The following is a 16,582-nucleotide window of genomic DNA, read 5'->3' as shown; positions in this document are numbered from 1 at the left end:
ACATCAAATATGTCAAGACTTCGGGTCAATTCAATTTTTATTTTTATAACAGTGAGGCAAATCTAGGTGTAACAAGGAAAAACTTTCTTAACAATTAGAACTATCCAACAATGAAATGACCTACCTTGAGAGACAGGTTCTCCCTCACTGGAGTTCTTCAAGGAAGGTGGTATGACCACTTCAAAGATATGTTTTACAGCAAAGCTTCTTAACTTGTGAATAGATTTCTAGGGGTCCGTGAACTAGGATGGGAAAAAATTGCATCTTAATTTTTTACTAACTCCCAACTGAAATTTAGTATTCCCTTCAATTATGACATTTTAAAAAATTCTTGTAAACATAGGCTTTACCAGATTGCCAAAGGAGTCTTTGGAACAAAACAAAACAAAAAAATTTTTTAAACCCTGTTGTGGAGGATATTCTGGCATGGGTTGGATTACTTAGCCTCTCTAGTTCCTTACATCTCTGAAATTATGCGATTTTGACGAAGTCTATCTGAATAAATAAAGGTTTTTAATTAAATTGGCATTTTCATGGAAACATAAGAGGGTAAAGTAATTCACTTTCTTAGATATTTATACCATTGAGATTTTTAGATCCTCTTCTAAAACCGTGCAATATAACAGAACTTTGGACAAGTCCACTACAGTAGAAACCCAACAGGTTTGCAGAATGCCTTTTTTTTTCCTTTTGGTACTGAGATTTTACTGTGATATTGTTCTAGTACATAAGATATAGTTGATCTCAGAAATCTTTATTATTATAGGAATTGCTGTTTCGATGGCATTTCTTCTCGTGAAATTTGATGTGTATATACTGAATCTTTGTTGACTCACCTCTCTACTACCAGAGCCCAAGGTTGATATACATATTGAAAGCACGAATTACTTTGAATTGAAAGACAATTTATAAATACATTTATTTTTAAAAAAGCATATTCTCCACAACAGGATAATAAATAAAAATCAATTTTAAATTTAAAAAAAAAGAAACCATCATACTTTTGTAGTATCTCATAGAATTTTAGAGCTGGGGGGGACCTAAGAAATCATCTTTTCCAGGTCACTTCCTTTATTTTGATAGTAAAGAAACTAATTCCCAAAGAGTTTTAATGACTTAATCATGCTTCTACAACTATTTAGAAGTAGAATTGATACTAAATTCCAGATGTCCAGACCCCCCAGAGCCCCTCCCACTATTTTAGCTACCTGTATTCTTCAAATTTGTGTATTTTTTTAAGAATACTAAAATGAAAAAAATGTGATCCAACCTTATAAAATATTATGACCCTCATTTGAAATGTTAGTCTTTTAAATGATTACTAAACGAAATTTATCAATTTGTCCCTCTTGCTTCTAATTTTTGAGAGGAGTATAGATTTCTTTAGTGAAATTTATTAGTAACAGCAAATAGTGCATACCCTTTAAAATTCTTTGTTTCTGCTTGTTTTCTCTGCTAAATTGTTTTCCATTGAACTTGTGTTGCTTCTTTGCCACTGTTTTCCACTGTAGAAACTCCATCCCGCAACCTTGCTTCTCGTGAGCGCATTTACAAAAATAATGGTGTAGCTGGTCCTGCTTCTGCTCTTTCATCTCTGTCTCACAAACTAAAGGGTGGGTATGCATGCATTCATGGATGGGGCATTCAAAATTTACAAAGGTAGTTTGAAAAAGGAAAATAATTTCACCTCAATTCATTTTCATTCCATTCATTTGTTAAATGAGCATTTTAAAATTTAATAATAAGGTTGAAATATTTAGAAGTAATTTTCATGTAATTTTACATATGTCTTTTATCTGTCTCCTTGGCATAAAAATCAGATTTTCCTTATTTGATATGATTATCGTAAATACAAAATATTTATATGCAAAAGTATTAATATTCTCTTTTAATATCTAACAGGCAAAAATACACAATCCTGTGAGTTTTTTTCTTAAAATTCATCTTATGAAGCAACCATTATTTATTTGATATATGAAAACTTTGTTATAGAATTACTATTACAAATTCAGTAAGTTTTTTCAAAGAAAAACACTTTTTGTCTTCAGTTAACTACAGTTCTTAAATCTTATTTGATAAGGTAGTGTGCATGCATACCTTCTTGTCCAAGAAATTGTTGGTTGGTATAGCAAACAAGTTTTCTTATAGCATTTATATAGTGGTCAAGAATGTTTTAACAATATAATCAGGAAAATGCTTAAACTCAGGAAGAAAAAATGAAATTCTAAATTTAAAATGTATGTGGATCATTGGTCATAAATAGATTTTTTGATTCAAATGTTGCTTTTTTTCTCTGCAAAATTCATCAATAAATTTATTCAGTCTAGGGAGATTCACAGAAACATAATTATTAGGACTATACTATAAAGATTAACTAAATGGTTGTTGGGCTGGGGTTTTCTTTTCTCACAAATTCGTAAAACAGTTTTGTAGACATTCCTCCTCTATGCACACCTTCTCTTCCTTTTTTTATAAACTAGAAGTGCAGCTCATTGCTCTGAAAAGTTGATCCATACTTGAAGTAAATAATGTTTTTCTTTTTTAATAGTATGCCTAATATATCAATTTCTAAAGCAGTAATGTAATGTAATGTAATCATTTCAGTGGCAAAAAAAAAAGATTTGTTATTTGAAATCAATGTAAAGATAACTGCTTTTTCTCAGTCCTGTGTGTATTTCCTTAAACTTTGTACTTTATACTTGTGTGAAAAACTCTAAATGGATTAGGAAACCAATAGGTATAATAATGTATAAGAACATTTTGTTTATATGAAAAATATGTGACAACAAGATGGAAGTGATTAATTAGCATAATAGGTAACATTTCTATAGCCCTTACTATGTGCCAAGCACTATGCTAAATGTTTTACAGTTATTATCCCATTTGATCCTCACAACAACCCTGGTAGGTAGGTGCTATTATTATCCCCATTTTACAGGTGGGGAAACTGAGGCAAATAGAGGCTAAGTGATTTGCCCAGAGTTACACAAGTATTAAGTGTCTGAGGCTGAATTCAAACTTGGTCTTGTTGACTCCAGGTCTGGTGCTCTATTCTTTGTGCTACCTAACTGCTAACTTTAAAACCTCTGGCCCAAACAACCAATGTGCAGAAACTATCGTCACCCAGCAGTCACTGAAATAGACATGGGAACCACTCTGTGTGTGTGTGTGTGTGTGTGTGTGTGTGTGTGTGTGTGTGTGTGCGCGCGCACGCGTGTGCGTGTGTGTCTGTGTCTGTGTTAATAGAGCTTTTAGGAAATGGGAGAGTTCAAAAGTAGAAGGTTGCAGCATGGATGGCCCCCTTCAGCCTGGGAGAGATGGCATAATTAAGCCATGGTTTTGAAACATCCTCTTTGAAAAAAGTTAAATCCTTCCTCTAAGATAAAGGAATATTAGTCATTTAAATGTAATTAAACGTAAATTTCTTGGCTATTGGTTCAGTCAAATTGCTTAAGTTCTTTAAAGGCAGGGACTTGAATTTTTGTCTTTGTTCCTCTAGAGCCTTGAACTCAGAATGCAGGCCACATCTCTGACCCGTATGGGATGTGTGACCCTTGGAAAGTCACTTGGTTCTGGGCATCTCTTTAAGACTCATAGTTGCAGAGAAAGTGCCCACCTTCATTGGTAGAGTGGAGTTTTCTCACCCAACTGTCCCCTATACCAATAAGTTCAAAGCCTCTATCCCTATTCTTTATCACTTTGCATGGTGCCTGGCACATAGTAGGTACTTAATAAATGCTTGTAGATTGATTAATTACACTTTTACATAACTATCTACAAACAACTAAACTGAGGAAATGGGCATTTGACTTGGGGAGAAGAGATAGGTAACTTTTCAGGGGAATTTAGAATGCCTGAGGGACATAGAAGGTCCAGGTTTAGGGCCACAAAAATAATACAAATAGATGTGGGAGCATGGCATGTGCCATCTGTCTGGCTTTTCAAAATATTGATTAAGATTGGCTGTGCAAAAGGATAGGAAACTTAACCTATTTTTCACATGACTTCATGTTGTTTACATCTCTCAAAACCCAATGACTTTGTAGTTCAAGATACATTAGGAGGGAAATAGGCTTTTGTGAACTGCTCCAGGAACCTCATTCCTTATTTAAAAAATGTATTTCAGTTTCTAGACAACCAGCTTTAAAGAAATTGCTGAAATTTTTTTTAACACAACTTGTTCATAACGTGGAGATGTCCTATAATTGCATGGTAAGCAAGGTTTAAGCACTGGTGCTTTATTAATTAAAAATTGTTCCAATGCATTTAAAGCAGGGCTCTGGTAGGCAATCAACCTAATTAATAGAATATATATATATATATATATATATATATATATCTAAAGATTAAAGCTAGTAAGAAAACATATTCAACTAACCTCCACTGAAAATTTGCTCTAATATTTTCACAGGCTACATATTTCCCAGTTGTAGATTCTAGAGTCAGTGACAGTTTGGTTTTCTCTTTGCTCATTAGTGTTCATTTAAAACTTTTTTATTTACCAGAAATTTTAATAGATGATTTGCTTTATATTTCAATAATGGTAAACATGTAGTACATGTGCAGTGTAGTAGTTAGGAAAATATTTTGGGTTATTGTGGTATTTGTTATAATTTAAAGATTTTTGTCAAACATATTTTTCCTCTTTGTCCTTGATTTTTATTTTCAATCTTGAATACTTTTTAACCATAAAATGCTATAGAAGAATTACTTTTCCAAACAAATTTTGACAGAAGTATATCTTTTTATTCAGCCATTGTATACATTTTATGTGCTAATGTGTTTTCAGTGAATTGTAATTATAATGATACTTTTCACTCTGAAATGAATTATACAGGTGACCGAGGAAATTTCTCCATAACCCCTAGACCAGCCTCTCCAGCAGGAAAATCAGATCTATCCTCCAAACACAGAATTGAAAGCCGGTCATCTAAGCTTGATGGACGTGTGAGCAGGACTGCTACAGATCAAAAGAAACCAAGAGGCACAGAAGGCCTGTCTGCTAGTGAATCCCTAATGTTGAAATCTGATGCTGCAAAGCTGAGGTCAGATTCTCATAGCAGGTCCTTATCTCCCAATCATAATACCTTGCAAACACTAAAATCTGATGGGAGAATCTCTTCTGGCCTTAGAGCTGAGTCTCCAGGGCCAGGATCTCGATCATCTTCTCCTAAGCCAAAGACTCTCCCATCAAGCAGGTCCAGTCCACCAGGTGCTAGTCCTCCACGCTCTTCTTCTCCACATGACAAGAATCTACCTCAGAAAGGCCCTGCTCCTACTAAGGCAAAGCTTGATCCTCCTCGTGAACGATCCAAATCAGATTCATATACACTGGATCCAGATACTCTCCGCAAGAAAAAGATGCCCCTCACAGAACCATTAAGAGGTCGATCCACATCACCTAAGCCAAAAATAATACCAAAAGATTCTAAAGTTTCTCCTGGAACTGAAAATAGAGCTCCTTCTCCACATGTAGTGCAAGAAAATCTTCACAGTGAGGTAGTTGAAGTCTGTACTTCCAGTACCTTAAAGACAAATAGTATAACAGACAGCACTTGCGATGAGAGTACTGAATTTAAGAGTGTGGATGAGAGCTCCAATAAAGTGCACTTCAGCATAGGAAAAGCACCCATGAAGGATGAGCAGGAAATGAGAGCTTCTCCAAAGGTAAGCCGAAAATGTGCAAATAGGCACACCAGGCCCAAAAAGGAAAAGTCAGGCTTCCTTTTCAAAGGAGATGGATCCAGACCTTTAGAGCCAGCTAAGCAAGCAATGTCCCCTTCTGTCGCTGAATGTGCCAGAGCTGTCTTTGCCTCTTTCCTTTGGCATGAAGGTATAGTCCATGATGCAATGGCTTGTTCTTCTTTTCTGAAATTTAATCCAGAATTGTCTAAAGAACATGCTCCAATAAGAAATAGTTTGAATAGTCAACAGCCTACAGAGGAAAAAGAAACAAAACTGAAAAATAGGCACTCATTGGAAATATCATCTGCTCTTAATATGTTTAATATTTCACCTCATGGACCAGATATATCTAAAATGGGCAGCATCAACAAAAATAAGGTCTTGTCAATGCTTAAGGAACCACCTCTCCATGAAAAATGTGAGGATGGAAAAACAGAAGCCACTTTTGAAATGTCCACACACCACACAATGAAATCCAAATCTCCTCTTCCTTTAACCTTGCAACATTTGGTAGCCTTTTGGGAAGACATCTCTTTGGCCACCATCAAAGCCGCTTCCCAGAACATGATATTTCCAAGTCCTGGCTCTTGTGCAGTACTTAAAAAGAAAGAATCTGATAAAGATAATAAAAAGACTAAGAAGGAAAAAAAGAAAAAAGAAAAGGCTGAAGCCAGGCCAAGGGGTAATTTGTTCGGTGAGATGGCCCAGCTTGCTGTGGGGGGACCAGAGAAAGATACCATCTGTGAGCTATGTGGAGAATCACATCCCTATCCAGTAACTTATCACATGAGGCAAGCTCATCCAGGTAAGATATTAACATTAAATATATTTTATCAAACATTATGGTCAGGACATGTTACTTTTAAGCTAATCCACCCAGCAAATTTTATTAAAAAGCTGAAAGACCTGGTTGCATTGAAATTGGAGTATGACTCATTTTACATGAATTTTTAATGTAGTTTTCGTTAAAAGTTGAGAAAAAAAGAAAGAAAAAGCACCAACTATCTTAATCAGGAATCTTAAATAATTTATATGTGACATATACAAATTATTCAACATACAAATGTTATATAAACTTTTGTGTGTTTTTTTTTTACTTTCATCAGTATTGGGCAATTTACAAGTCTTAGAGGGTTGGCTGGGATGTTGAGAGCTCAAGTGATTTGTCCATGGTCAGACAGGAAGTATAACATCAAACTAGGTCTTTTGGACTCCAAACTTAACTTGGTATCCACTAATGCCAAGTTGCCTCTCATATACCAGGAATAGTCAACAATGAAGGCTGAGTTAGCTGATGTGAATTCTAATTTTGCCCTAGATAAAACAAATTCAAATACATTACGTTGTTCTGCCTATTTTTTCTGACAAGTAATTCTTAAAATGTCAGCTCACTTGTTTTGATTCAAAAAAAATAGTGCAGTGCTTTGCACTTAGTTGTTGGGGGAAAAAATTACAACATCCCAACCAAGATTTTCATAGTACCAATTAGCAATTTAAAAAAAAATAATAATTGAATGCAAATATTTTGGTAAATATGGAAGTTATTTGAAAATTTCCAATTCTTAAAATATAAAATTATTGGAGATTGTTTCTTTTAAATTTTATATTAATTTTCATATATAACTTATCTTTGAGGTATATTCTAAAGACATTTTTTATATCTTAATTTTTGTTATTTTTCTAAGGTTGTGGCCGATATGCAGGTGGACAAGGTTATAATAGCATTGGACACTTTTGTGGAGGATGGGCTGGTAACTGTGGTGATGGTGGCATAGGAGGAAGCACTTGGTATCTGGTGTGTGATCGTTGCAGGGAAAAATACCTCCGTGAAAAGCAAGCAGCAGCAAAGGAGAAGGTACAGCTCCCTATAATAGTGTAATGATAAATGTGTATGTGTGTATATCTTAGTCATTTCTTTAAAAGTTTGCAAAATGACTTACTTATATTGTCTCATTTAATACAGACAACCAATATGTGTGGTAGGTACTACTATTATCCCCACTTTACAGATGAGGAAGCTGAGGCTGAGAGGACTTGCCCAGTGGTCCCACAATTAAATAAGTGTCTCTAAGGTGGAATTTGATCCTAGGTCTTCCTAACTCCAGATCTAACACTCTATTCACTTTGCCATTTAACTGTCTCATTTTATGAGTAATACAAGATCACCAAGAAGTATTTTTCCTTTGCTAGGTAAAACAATCTAGAAGAAAAACAATGCAAGTTAAGACTCCTCGTGCCTTGCCCACCATGGAGGCCCACCAGGTGATTAAAGCAAATGCACTCTTCCTGTTGTCCTTGAGTAGTGCTGCGGAGCCCAGTATTCTGTGCTACCATCCTACAAAACCATTCCAGTCTCAGCTTCCAAGTGTGAAAGAAGGCATCTCTGAGGACCTTCCCATCAAAATGCCTTGCCTCTACCTGCAGACATTAGCTAGGTAATGAAGGCTATTCTTTGACTATATCAACAACTGCTATTGTATAATTGATATTTTACCAGGAGTTCCAGTATTTGTTATGGTTACCACAGAATATGAAGTACTATACGAACCAACACAAAACCAGTCTTATAAGATTTTATATTCTAAGGTGGCATGATCTATATGTCCTGACATGCAACATAATAAATAACTGCTTAGTGAATTTTGGCTGAATGAATGTCAGGGCCCCAAATAAACAGCTATGAATTGTATTCTTTTTTAGACCTAGAAAATGAGAATACTTAAATGAAACTGTCTTTTGTGTATCAAAAAAAATGTTTTAGGAGATAATTTATCTTTTAGTTATCCTTTTCCTTTCTTTCACTTAAATTATTCTTTAGTCTTTTATGCTGATTCCTCAGTATAAAAGACGAAAGAATGGAAGAGTTAGAAATAGGCTGAGGAAGATAAAGAGTTTAAACTTTTTTACTTACAGCAGCCATGCTACTGACAAAAATTAGGAAAATCCATTCTTATAATTGGATTAAATTTTATTTTAAGTACTTACTAGGATACAAAGAAAAAATAAAGTACAGTCTCTGCTTTGATCACTTACATTACATTTGTATGTAATGTTTTTCTGTTTACAAAGAGGATTAGAAATGTAGAGACAAATATATAGAGAACTGAGTCAAATTTATAAGAATACAACCCATTCCCCAGTTGATAAATGGTCAAAGGACATGAACAGGCAGTTTTCAGATGAAGAAATCAAAACTATTTATAGTCATATGAAGAAGTTCACTAAATCACTTTTAATTAGAGAAATGCAAATTACAACAACTCTGAGGTACCACCTCGCATCTATCAGATTGGCTAATATGACAGAAAAGGAAAATTATAAATATTGGAGAGAATATGGGAAAATTGGGACTCTAATTGATTGTTGTTGGAGTTGTAAACTAATCCGTTCATTTTGTAGAGCAATTTGGGACTATGCCCAAAGGGCAACCAAATTGCACATACTCTTTATTCCAGCAACACCATCACTAATCACAAAGAGGTCATAAACAAAGGGAAAAGACCCACATGCACAAAAATATTTTATAGCCAGTCTTTTGTGGCGGCAGAAAAATTGGGAATTGAGAGGATGCCCATCAGTTAGGGAATGGCTGAACAAGCTGTATGTGAACATAATGGAATACTATTGTGTGATATGAAATGATGAGCAGGCGGATTTCAGAAAAACCTGGAAAGACTTGTATGTACTGATGCAAAGTGAAATGAGCAGAACCAGGAGAACATTGTACACAGTATGAGCAACATTGTGTGATGATCAACTATGAATGACTCAGCTCTTCTCAGCAATACAATAAGGCAACTCTGAAGGACTTATGATGGAAGATGCTATATCCATCACCAGAGAAAGAACTGATGGAGTCTGAATATAGATCAAAGCATAGTATTTTCACTTTATTTTTTTTTGTTTGTGTTTCTTTTTCCTTTTTGTCAATTTCTTTCACAATTGTGACTAATAGGAAAATATATTTTACATGATTACACATATATAACCTATATCAAATTCTTACTGTTTTAGGAAGAGGGGAGAAAGGGAGGAAAATTTAGAACTCAAAATTTTGTAAAAATAAATGTTAAAAATTGCATATAATCAGAAAAAAGTACTATTAAAAATAGCAAACAAACAAAAATATTTAGAGAAATCTAGGTAATTGTCATAATATTTTCTTTAATTTATCGTATGTAATACAATCTAGGCATCATCATGAAAACTTTGTGGGATATCAGGATGACAACCTCTTCCAAGATGAAATGAGGTATCTACGTTCAACATCTGTACCAGCACCATACATATCAGTAACTCCTGATGCAAGCCCTAATGTGTTTGAGGAGCCAGAGAGTAATATGAAATCCATGCCACCAAGGTATTTCAGTTCTGTTCTTCTCTTTGTTAATATGCAAGCTCTGTGACATATATATATATATATATATATATATATATATATATATATATATATATATATATATTAGAATTTGGTGGGGAAATTGGCACTGAATTAGAAAGGAGGCTGTAGAGTTTGTCTTAGACTGCAGAGACTTTGGCCAATGAGGAACCATAGTCATTCCCCAATTGATAAGTGGTCAAAGAATGTGAATAGTCAGTTTTCAGATGAAGAAATTAAAGCTATTGGGGTAACCAGGTGGCACAGTAAATAGAGCTCCAGCCTTGGAGTAGGGAGGACCTGAGTTCAAACCTGGCCTCAGACACTTGGCACTTACTAGCTGTGTGGCCCTGGGCGAGTCGCTTAACCCCAATTGCCTCACCAAAAAGCAAAAAATTTAAAAATTTAAAAAGATTTTTAAAAAAGAAATTAAAGTTATCTATAGTCATATGAAAAAATGCTCTAAATCACTATTGATTAGAGAAATGCAAATCAAAATAACTCTGAGGTACTACGTCACTATGTACAATGATAACTGCTGGAAAAGACGTGGAAAAATTGGAACACTAATGCATTGTTAGTGTAATGTGAACTAACCCAACCATTCTGGAGAGCAATTTGGAGCTATGCCCAAAGGACTATAAAACTGTGCACACCCTTTGACCCAGCAATACCACTTTTAGGGCTGTATCCCAAAGAGATCATAAAAATGGGAAAAGGACCCACATGTACAAAAATATGTGTAGCAGCTCTTTTTGTGGTGGCAAAGAATTGGAAATTGAGGCAATGCCCATCAGTTGGGGAATAGCTGAATAAGTTGTGGTATATGAATGTAATGGAATACTATTGGGCTATAAGAAATGATGAGCAGGCAGACTTCAGAAAAACCTGGAAAGACTTAAATGAACTGATGCTTAGTGAAGTGAGCAGAACCACAAGAATACTGTACATAGTAACAGCAACATTGTGCAAGGACCAACTTTGATAGACTTATCGCTTCTTAGCAATTCTAGAATCTAAGACAACTCCAAAAGACTTATGATGGAAAATGCTTTCCACATCCAGAAAAAGATGCATGGAGTTTGAATGCAGATCGAAGCATATTATTTGCTCTCTCTCTCTTTTTTTTTTGTTGTTTCTTCTTTCTTGTGGTTTCTCCCATTTGGTTCTAATTCTTCTTTACAACGTGACTAATGTGAAAATAGCTTTAATATGAATGTATATGTTGATTGCTCGACATCTTGGGCAGGGGTGAGGAGAGGTGTCGTGGACACCCGTGTCCACAACTGTGTTTAATTGCCAGTTGAGTATGATAAAAGAGAAAGATATGTGGGCCAGGTAGGTAACAGGTCCAGAACCAGTTCCATTAATTGATCTGAGGGTTAGGGTTTTTATACCCCATTCATGGGAGCAGAACCCAGAGTGGAAAAGGCAAAGTATCAACAATAATTTTTCTCATGGGAACAGTAACTGGGGGGAGTCCCCCCTGAAACATCTCCTTGCTTCCCGGTTATCTTTCAAGGTCCTTCTGTTATCAAGGGAAAGACAGAACAGGGGAGGGCTTGGAGAGCCTACATTATGACTTAGGTGGCCCTCAGACTAAGGACAGGCTACAGGTAAAACCCTGCATGGCCTAAATTCTCAAACCCATCAGTGCAAGCCCTCTACAATCTCCCCCCTTTTACTGTTTAACTTAAGAAAATGAAGGGATGTAAAAATCTCACCTAAAGTTTGGCGAGTGTACTTTAACAAGCAGGGAAGGAGGAAACATAAAATTTATAAAAAAAACATAGCCAAGGTAAAAAATGCAATAGCAAACTTAATACATTCGTAAAAGGATTAAGTTGATCCATCCAATCTAACAATTTGTTTGCAATATCTTGAGTATCAATACCATCAATATAAGAATCAGCAATTTCATGTTGTATTTTGGATAATTGGTTAATTTTCTATGTAATATTTTCAGAGTGCCATGCACCTTGGAGCTTCACTCTTTAATATTTATTCGATGGTTACATTAGTATTAGTGAAATTTGAATACACATATGGGGTTACACAGATAAATGAATAACAATAATCACACTTCAAATTGAAGTGTATGGTTGATGGTTCTATTTGTTTTCCTAAAGCTATCACTGACTGCTCTGAAACATCCAATTCTTTTTTTTTCTTTTTTTTGGTGAGGCAATCAGGGTTAAGTTACTTGCCCAGGGTCACACAGCTAGTAAGTGCCATGTGTCTGAGACTGGATTTGAACTCATGTCCTCCTGACTTCAGGGCCAGAGCTCTATCCACTGAGCCACCTAGTGAAACATCCAATTCTTGTTGCATCATAGTATCTATTTAAATTTGATGTTGCACAGCCACAGACCAATTGTTAGCATACTGAGCAGTTTAAAGTTGGCAGTAATATCATGAAGGATATTAATATTAAGGGTAATATTAGAATTATGCCATGCCTCCAGTAGGCGGGCACGTCTCTTGTCTCAAAAGGTATTAGGACCTGAAGCATCATAGGGTAGCAGGGTAATGTAAATAATCTGTAATCACATTGCAATAGCAACCTTGTCTTCAAGGGTTCTAACTTATCTCCTAAATACAATGCTGATTGCTCTGATACATTGACTTTATACAATAAATCAATAGCTTCTTAAGCTTTAAGTACTAATCATTGCTAAGTAATATACAAATTATGCAGTTTAAATTTCAGAGTGTAGCACAATAGATAAAACAGTAGTACATACAATAAAAGAAGCAACAATGATTAAACCAATAATAAGGAGACCAATAAATTGTTTTGATTGACTTAAGGAGGAAATAGTAATTTTATGAGCATGTTTAAGAGTACAATTGACACAAGTAATATTCCAATTCAAAAATAGTATTAGATTGAATAAAATTTACATATCCATTAGACAAACTGGTATTAACAAATGATGTAACAAGGAAAAGACATGATTCAATATTGTTGCTAAATTTTGAAAAACATATAGGTGTCCTGGATGCTAGAGATCTTCTTGTCTTCTGAATATACAGGTGTTATTAGTCTATATATAGTCCCAATTTGTCCATGTTTGTGAGGGGTTGCAACCAGGATGGAAAAGGAAAATTAAGTCCAGTGCTGAGCACTCTTTACATCACACACTTGAGCAGAAAGTAAAGCTACTATTACTAAAAATACAAGTTCAGGAGTCTTCCATCACTCAATGAGAGGGAGCTTTTGCTTGACCTCTATGTGGGAAGGCGACTTGTCACTGTAGACTGGCTCCTTCTGCACTTCCCCGAATTCTCATTCTGCATTCAACTGTGAGTTGTTATACACCCTCTGACATTTTTTCTCCAGTATCCAGACAGGTTTATCAAAGTTTTCTGAAAAAATATAAGCACACCCTCATCCCCTCATTAGTAATGGATCCAGTAATGGATCCGGGCCTCTGGATGTTTTTAGGCTGGAGTATACCCATCTTTGTTAATATTTAGAAAATTAATAGCCAATTGTAAAAAATATAACCAGTTATCAAAAATTAATAACCAATTGTCAATGAGGGGTAATAGCCCAGATTTCCCCTTTTTTGTTTAAAAAGAATAATTTTAATATTTTTGTTTTCAATTATATAAAATGCTTGTGATTAGAAAAAATGTTATAAAAAGAATGAATGGAAGAAAATGTTTTGGTAACATACGTAGGAGTGTTATCTGTTTTAATTTGTTTAAGTACACTCTTAACCATGAAGGTTTGTAAAATATGACTGATTATATGTTTAATAAAAGAAGAAAAATATTATTTATCACATGAATATAAGAAAGCTTTTCAAAAGAAGGTATATAAATTACATCCAATTGGCAAATATGTTTGGGAGAAAAACCTCTTGATACATTTGAAACAGGCTGTTAGTTAAAAAAATAATCATTATATATGTTTCTAATAATGTAGGCGTTTATTCCAAAAATAGTCATAAAATGTTTTTTTAAGGTGTTGTATTGGCAGAATGTAGTCAATACAAGGCTGAATAAAAACTTACTAAAAAGTTAAATGTTAGCAATTAATAACTTGTATGGTAGGGGTTAAAAGTGTTGGGTAGAATTGTAGTTAAAAATCAATAATGGCATTACTTTCGGTAAAAATCTGGACAAATTAAAATGTGCTTGTATGTGGGTAATATAGATAAGGTAATAACGTAAATGATGTGAGGTTTAGTAATATATTTTAACTTTGTAGTGTCTCTATTTTGAGGGACATAAACAGAGTATTTGATATTATAAACCACATTAATAGGCTCAGTAAAATCCTGTTATATATTTGTATTTAACCCATCAGTGAATGAAGTAGGAACTGAAGGAATGGGGTTAAATCTAACAATTTTTTAAAAATACCTATGTATAATTACTAAAAAAGGCTAATATTTTGAGAGATGGTAACTTCTTATCAATATTAATATGACTAGAAAAAATAGTAATAGCAATTTGACAATCCTTAAAGAAGAAATAAGAGTGTTTATTTGTTTTTTATTATAAGGTTAATGAATAACTGAAAATACATTTTCTGTAAATTAAAAATTGTAGGACACTGGAGTACTAAAAATAGCTGATTATTTAAAGAGATACAGGTGATTTGAGGTTCAGGAATTTTTCTGTTCTACTAATTAAAGCTCCTGTTTTGCTTCAGGAGTTAATGTCCTGGGAATTTAGATTAGGATCTTCTCTAACTGTAAAAAGAGATTACACAAGTGTTCTGTAGTAATTTGGAGTGCTGGTGGAAGTCAATTAATATCCTCTAAAAGTTATTGAAAATTATTAAGTGTTTTTTAAAGAATTAAGGCATAAGTGTACTTTTTGTGGGTTCACCATTGTTTCAGTGACAGTATGACCTAGGAGGAGAATAGAGATTTTTCATTAACTTTTTCTGGGGCTATAATAAACTTATATTCCTGTAAAGCTAATTAAAGTTGAGGTAGTAAATGTGTGAGTTCACTTAAAATGGAACAGTTACAAAATATGTCACTATATAATGTATCATTTTTAGCTTTTTGTAATGGAATAGCAAGAAAGGCAATCTTTTAAATCAATAATTATCAAAGGCTAGGAAGTCACAAAGCATTGTCAATTTTCCTGACTTCTTTTTACTACTAAAAAGCAGGTGAATTTTAAGGAACCCAAACAGGTTTATCAGATTTCTTATTGTATTTTATCAGCTTTATGCATAGAAGAAGCACAAACAGTGGGCAGGAGAAAATAACAGCTCTCATTAGAAGTAAAATATCGCGCCTCATAAATTAAGGGGAATTAATTAAGTTTCAGGTATATGTTATTTTACTAGTTTAAATTCATCTTAAAATGATTGTTAGTAATGATCTACTAGGCAGGTTAAAGCTAATTAATATCTTTAAAAAGTCTTTTGTAAATTATTAAAATCTTTAAAGAAATCTTAACTAATTTGTAATATTTTTGGAGGATTTAGTAGTAGAACAACTGCAAAGTTTATCATCCATATAATGAATTATTTTTATCTGAGAATATTTCTGCCTTAACAAGTTTAATAGTGTTATGAACAAAATTTTGGTACGTAGTGTGAAACATTTCTCCTTAAAGGAACATAATAGGAAAACTTCAAATATTGATTTAATCGAGACAACTATACTTAAATTTAAACTCAAAACAAAATTAATTATAGTCCTAATAGTCTTTTACCTCAAACGGTAAGGTTTCACTAATCACAGCTTAAAGCCAGATGTAATTAATTTTATTCTCATGGAGTTGTAATAAGTAATAAAGATTTACTAGGACTCACATATATAAGAGATTTCACTTAACATTCTTTTTTCTTAAATTTAAACTTGTCCTGCTCAACAGCCAGTTATTAGAAATCATTTTATAAAGTTGCAACTTCTCAGTAAGCCAAATTAATTATTTAGGAACTCTATAACATAAACAAGTTCTTCTCTTAGAGCAGATGACCTTGCCATACAGCTGATTGCTAGGAGACTTGGCAAACTTACAAAGTAAAAGGAATTGCCTTGTGCCTCTCCTTTTCACTCATAAGTAATTAAAAATTCTAGGTTTTAACTTTAAAACAGTAACTTTGCATAACTTAGTTAACAATTTGGTAATTTTCATAAGTGATAGTTAAATTGTTTTAGCTATAAACTTTCTTTAAATATGGGAAAAGATGGAAATAACCTGATTTTCTAATTGACAGTTATAAAACATTATAAAACAAGATTGACTGGACTTGATAAAATAATTTAGCTGGTTTCACGCAAACTTTTCTACTGTCCTTCAGTCTCTTTTAGTTCACATTTTAATAACATCCAAATTATTACACATTGCTTCACATAACACATAACATTACAAAAGTTTACCAATTTGTAACAATACTACATTTTTGAAATTAAAATTTGGAACAAACATATTACTAATTTGAATGAACTAAATTATCTTTTGGTTATGTTCCAAATACATAAAAAACTTTTCTTTTGGATCTGAGGGGGAAACTTCACCCTCCTTTTCTTCTCGTTCTTT

The 16,582-nt window shown here is 33.8% G+C and overlaps 1 protein-coding gene across 11 annotated transcripts in view; it reads left to right on the top strand.

Annotated features, from left to right (window-relative positions):
• MYCBP2 (MYC binding protein 2) overlaps window positions 1-16,582 on the top strand; it is a 224,280-nt gene that overhangs the window by 154,743 nt on the left and 52,955 nt on the right. For 10 of the 11 annotated variants that reach the window (XM_078147203.1, XM_020973272.2, XM_078147199.1 and 7 more), the window contains 4 exons: window positions 4,838-6,490; window positions 7,371-7,540; window positions 7,876-8,120; window positions 9,878-10,045. In XM_078147203.1, the coding sequence (XP_078003329.1) occupies window positions 4,838-6,490; window positions 7,371-7,540; window positions 7,876-8,120; window positions 9,878-10,045 (2,236 nt within the window). Of the gene's footprint in view, window positions 1-1,511; window positions 1,614-4,837; window positions 6,491-7,370; window positions 7,541-7,875; window positions 8,121-9,877; window positions 10,046-16,582 lie in introns of all 11 variants that reach the window. The other variant, XM_020973273.2, reaches the window with a different exon arrangement.

The sequence above is a fragment of the Phascolarctos cinereus genome, unplaced genomic scaffold, assembly GCF_003287225.1.
Source record: "Phascolarctos cinereus isolate Bilbo 61053 unplaced genomic scaffold, phaCin_HiC Scaffold_7;HRSCAF=346, whole genome shotgun sequence".
Classification (NCBI taxonomy): Eukaryota; Metazoa; Chordata; class Mammalia; order Diprotodontia; family Phascolarctidae; genus Phascolarctos; species Phascolarctos cinereus.
This window is presented reverse-complemented; position numbering and strand designations above follow the sequence as displayed.